Source organism: Pseudorasbora parva, chromosome 9 (assembly GCF_024679245.1).
Source record: "Pseudorasbora parva isolate DD20220531a chromosome 9, ASM2467924v1, whole genome shotgun sequence".
In the NCBI taxonomy this organism is placed as follows: domain Eukaryota; kingdom Metazoa; phylum Chordata; class Actinopteri; order Cypriniformes; family Gobionidae; genus Pseudorasbora; species Pseudorasbora parva.
In genome coordinates this window covers 48,998,000-49,002,946 of record NC_090180.1, presented here as the reverse complement: position 1 = coordinate 49,002,946, position 4,947 = coordinate 48,998,000, and the positions used below count along the sequence as shown (strand labels likewise).

Here is a 4,947-nt window from a genome sequence, read left to right as displayed (position 1 = left end):
AAGAAGAAGAAGAAGAGTGTGTCGCTAGAGAGCAGCGGCTGACACACTCATACACACTCCCCATAGCCGAAGAAGACGGCGCGAGCGGAGCGGCGAAGAGCTGAACAATGGCGGCGTCCAAGGTGAAGCAGGACATGCCTCCGCCCGGAGGATACGGACCCGTGCAGTACCGGAGGAACCTGCCGCGGAGAGGACTGTCCGGTACACACACACACACACACACACACACACACAGAGGGAGAGAGAGAGAGAGACTGTGTCTGTGTGTGTGTGTGTGTGTGTGTGTGTGTGTGTGTGTGTGTGTGTGTGTGTGTGTTTGTGTGAGAGAGAGAGAGAGACTGTGTGTGTGTGTGTGTGTGTGTGTGTGTGTGTGTGTGTGTGTGTGTGTGTGTGTGTGTGTGTGTGTATGTGTGTGAGAGAGAGAGAGAGACTGTGTGTGTGTGTGTGTGTGTGTGTGTGTGTGTGTGTGTGAGAGAGGGAGAGACTGTGTGTGTGTATGTGTGTGAGAGAGAGAGAGACTGTGTGTGTGTGTGTGTGAGAGAGAGAGAGAGAGAGAGAGAGACTGACTGACTGACTGTGTGTGTGTGTGTGTGTGTGTGTGTGTGTGTGTGTGTGTGTGAGAGAGAGAGAGAGAGAGAGAGAGAGACTGACTGACTGACTGACTGTGTGTGTGTGTGAGAGAGTGTGTGTGTGTATGTGTGTTTCATCATCTCAAACAGCCCTAAATGAGATGTAAATAAGCTCAGTAGCACACACACCTGAAGGATCTGACCTTTAGGGTCCGCTTGACCTCAGTGTCATTGCTCAGACTCGTGTAATCAAGCAGAGGGCTGTGGGGTAAGATGAGCCATGCGTTACTCCTGTGGTCCTCATGATAAGATATAAAGGCTCATACAAATACAGCTGCTTATTCTGTGGCTCAGTTTACCCCGGGTTAGGGGTAAGGTGCACCATCTGAATGTGAGATTTTACCGATAATTTGAATGATCAGATTTCCTTTCCTTTATTTCTGTTCTGAAAGCGAACCTTACACATCATAAAACCAAACAAATGAAGGTTTAATAATGTCAGGGTTTTTGAACACCACAGATTTAACCGTGTGTGTGTGTGTGTGTGTGTGTGTGTGTCGTCCCCAGGTTACAGTATGTTTGGGATCGGCGTGGGGATCCTGGTGTTTGGGTACTGGAGGCTCTTCCGCTGGAACCGCGAGCGCAGGTGAGGCTAGAGAAGCTGCTCTTCGTGTGTGTGTGTGTGTGTGTGTATGTGTGTGTGTATGTGTGTGTTTGTGTGTGTGTATGTGTGTGTGCGCGCATCAGACTGACAGCTGTGGTCTTCTTCTTCACAGGCGTCTGCAGATCGAAGAGCTGGAGGCTCGAGTCGCGCTACTGCCGCTGCTGCAGGCCGAACAGGACAGACGGTGAGGAGTCTGGTGTGGGTCTGAGTCTGGTGTGGGTCTGGTCTGGGTGGCCTGGGTCTGAGTGTGGTCCGGGTCTGAGTGTGGTCCGGGTCTGAGTGTGGTCCGGGTCTGAGTGTGGTCCGGGTCTGAGTGTGGTCCGGGTCTGAGTGTGGTCCGGGTCTGAGTGTGGTCCGGGTCTGAGTGTGGTCCGGGTCTGAGTCTGAGTGTGGTCCGGGTCTGAGTCTGAGTGTGGTCCGGGTCTGAGTCTGAGTGTGGTCCGGGTCTGAGTCTGAGTGTGGTCCGGGTCTGAGTCTGAGTGTGGTCCGGGTCTGAGTCTGAGTGTGGTCCGGGTCTGAGTCTGAGTGTGGTCCGGGTCTGAGTCTGAGTGTGGTCCGGGTCTGAGTCTGAGTGTGGTCCGGGTCTGAGTCTGAGTGTGGTCCGGGTCTGAGTCTGAGTGTGGTCCGGGTCTGAGTCTGAGTGTGGTCCGGGTCTGAGTCTGAGTGTGGTCCGGTCCGGGTCTGAGTGTGGTCCGGTCCGGGTCTGAGTGTGGTCCGGTCCGGGTCTGAGTGTGGTCCGGTCCGGGTCTGAGTGTGGTCCGGTCCGGGTCTGAGTGTGGTCCGGTCCGGGTCTGAGTGTGGTCCGGTCCGGGTCTGAGTGTGGTCCGGTCCGGGTCTGAGTGTGGTCCGGTCCGGGTCTGAGTGTGGTCCGGTCCGGGTCTGAGTGTGGTCCGATCCGGGTCTGAGTGTGGTCCGGTCCGGGTCTGAGTGTGGTCCGGTCCGGGTCTGAGTGTGGTCCGGTCCGGGTCTGAGTGTGGTCCGGTCCGGGTCTGAGTGTGGTCCGGTCCGGGTCTGAGTGTGGTCCGGTCCGGGTCTGAGTGTGGCCCGGGTCTGGGTCTGAGTGTGGCCCGGGTCTGGGTCTGAGTGTGGTCCGGGTCTGAGTGTGGTCCGGGTCTGAGTGTGGTCCGGGTCCGGTGTGGGTCTGGTCTCAGTTCAGCCAATCAGGTGCATTAGGGGCGGGGCTCTGAGTGTCTGCTGTGCTTCTCCACAGGACGCTGAGGATGCTGCGGGAGAACCTGGAAGAGGAGGCCCAGATCATGAAGGACGTTCCCGGATGGAAGGTTTGCACTCGCACTTCATTGGCTGTTCAAGTGATGTCATGATGATGATGTCACATGATGATAATGTCACATGATGATGATGTCACATGATGATGATGATGATGTCACATGCGGTCCTCTTCTGGTCTCAGGTCGGAGAGAAGTCGTTCCACACGGAGCGCTGGGTCCCTCCGGTCACCGAGGAGCTCTTTAACCTCCGACCCCGTGAGGAGCTGCTCCAGAAGAAGTTCGGCTTCCAGTGGTACGTGTAGCGGCGGTATCCCAGCATGCCGTTCTGCACTGCCGCCCACATTCTCTGTTCACACTGTAAATGTTTCACAATAAATATCTTTACTTTTTCTCTCAAACGCTCTCGTGTCTTCCCTGGGTTCTCTCTGTTCATTTACGCATCCGCGGATAACGAGCGTGACGTGTTTATTACTCTTCGTTACACTAGGGCACGTTTGAAAACGAACAGCCGGAGTGATTATTGATTATTGATTATTGAGCCCTCAGAGCGAGGCGTGGGTTAAACTGGTCATGTTAGTTCACGTCTGACCAAAACAATTTACAGTTTTATTTATTTTACTTTATGGTATGAAATGTTTTGGCACTGGCAACACACACACACACAATGTTGTTTCAATGTTGTGTGTGTGTGTGTGTGTGTGTGTGTGAAAGAGAGAGAGAGAGAGAGAGAGTGATGACCTTTTAAATAAAAAAAAGTTAATGTCAACCTTATTGTAAAGTGTTACAATTTATTCTGGATCACTATAGAAACAAAACAACTTCGGTGCATGATTAGGAGAAACTACAGACTGAATGTAGCAGAACTCAACATCATCCCCTAACTGAACACACACACACACACACACACACGAGTTTGTTTATGTGAAACTCAAAATACGACAGTGTGTACTATTACGTAAAAGTGCATTTATTCAATTATCACAAAAAGAAAAAATGGACAAAAAACTCAAAATACGACAGTGTGTACTATTACGTAAAAGTGCTTTTATTCAATTATCACAAAAAGTACAAATGGACAAAAAACTCAAAATACGCCAGTGTGTACTATTACGTAAAAGTGCATTTATTCAATTATCACAAAAAGAAAAAATGGACAAAAAACTCAAAATACGACAGTGTGTACTATTACGTAAAAGTGCATTTATTCAATTATCACAACAAGAAAAAATTGACAAAAAACTCAAAATACGACAGTGTGTACTATTACGTAAAAGTGCATTTATTCAATTATCACAAAAAGAAAAAATGGACAAAAAACTCAAAATACGACAGTGTGTACTATTACGTAAAAGTGCATTTATTCAATTATCACAAAAAGAAAAAATGGACAAAAAACTCAAAATACGACAGTGTGTACTATTACGTAAAAGTGCTTTTATTCAATTATCACAAAAAGTACAAATGGACAAAAAACTCAAAATACGCCAGTGTGTACTATTACGTAAAAGTGCATTTATTCAATTATCACAAAAAGAAAAAATGGACAAAAAACTCAAAATACGACAGTGTGTACTATCACGTAAAAGTGCATTTATTCAATTATCACAAAAAGTACAAATGGACAAAAAACTCAAAATACGACAGTGTGTACTATTACGTAAAAGTGCATTTATTCAATTATCACAAAAAGTTAAAGTGGACAAAAAACTCAAAATACGACAGTGTGTACTATTACGTAAAAGTGCATTTATTCAATTATCACAACAAGAAAAAATTGACAAAAAACTCAAAATACGACAGTGTGTACTATTACGTAAAAGTGCATTTATTCAATTATCACAAAAAGAAAAAATGGACAAAAAACTCAAAATACGACAGTGTGTACTATCACGTAAAAGTGCATTTATTCAATTATCACAAAAAGAAAAAATGGACAAAAAACTCAAAATACGACAGTGTGTACTATTACGTAAAAGTGCATTTATTCAATTATCACAAAAAGTACAAATGGACAAAAAACTCAAAATACGACAGTGTGTACTATTACGTAAAAGTGCATTTATTCAATTATCACAAAAAGTACAAATGGACAAAAAACTCAAAATACGACAGTGTGTACTATTACGTAAAAGTGCATTTATTCAATTATCACAACAAGTACAAATGGACAAAAAACTCAAAATACGACAGTGTGTACTCAAAATACGACAGTGTGTACTATTACGTAAAAGTGCATTTATTCAATTATCACAAAAAGTACAAATGGACAAAAAACTCAAAATACGACAGTGTGTACTATTACGTAAAAGTGCATTTATTCAATTATCACAAAAAGTACAAATGGACAAAAAACTCAAAATACGACAGTGTGTACTATTACGTAAAAGTGCATTTATTCAATTATCACAAAAAGTACAAATGGACAAAAAACTCAAAATACGACAGTGTGTACTCAAAATATGACAATGTGTACTATTACGTAAAA

At 45.3% G+C, this 4,947-nt stretch overlaps 1 protein-coding gene across 1 annotated transcript; it reads left to right on the top strand.

The window, feature by feature from the left end:
* On the top strand, positions 1–2,860 carry ndufa13 (NADH:ubiquinone oxidoreductase subunit A13). Its single transcript, XM_067453375.1, has 5 exons — positions 1–201; positions 1,137–1,215; positions 1,346–1,417; positions 2,444–2,513; positions 2,645–2,860. The coding sequence occupies exons 1-5, from the start codon at positions 108–110 to the stop codon at positions 2,762–2,764; spliced, it is 435 nt and encodes a 144-aa protein (XP_067309476.1). The 5' UTR covers positions 1–107; the 3' UTR covers positions 2,765–2,860.
* Positions 2,861–4,947: the final 2,087 nt, after the last annotated feature.

Coding starts and splice junctions, on each gene's coding strand:
- ndufa13 (XM_067453375.1), top strand. CDS start 108: ATGGCGGCGTCCAAGGTGAAGCAGGACATGCCTCCGCCCGGAGGATAC. Junction 1,418..2,443: donor CAGGCCGAACAGGACAGACG/GTGAGGAGTCTG, acceptor GCTTCTCCACAG/GACGCTGAGGATGCTGCGGG. Junction 2,514..2,644: donor AGGACGTTCCCGGATGGAAG/GTTTGCACTCGC, acceptor TTCTGGTCTCAG/GTCGGAGAGAAGTCGTTCCA.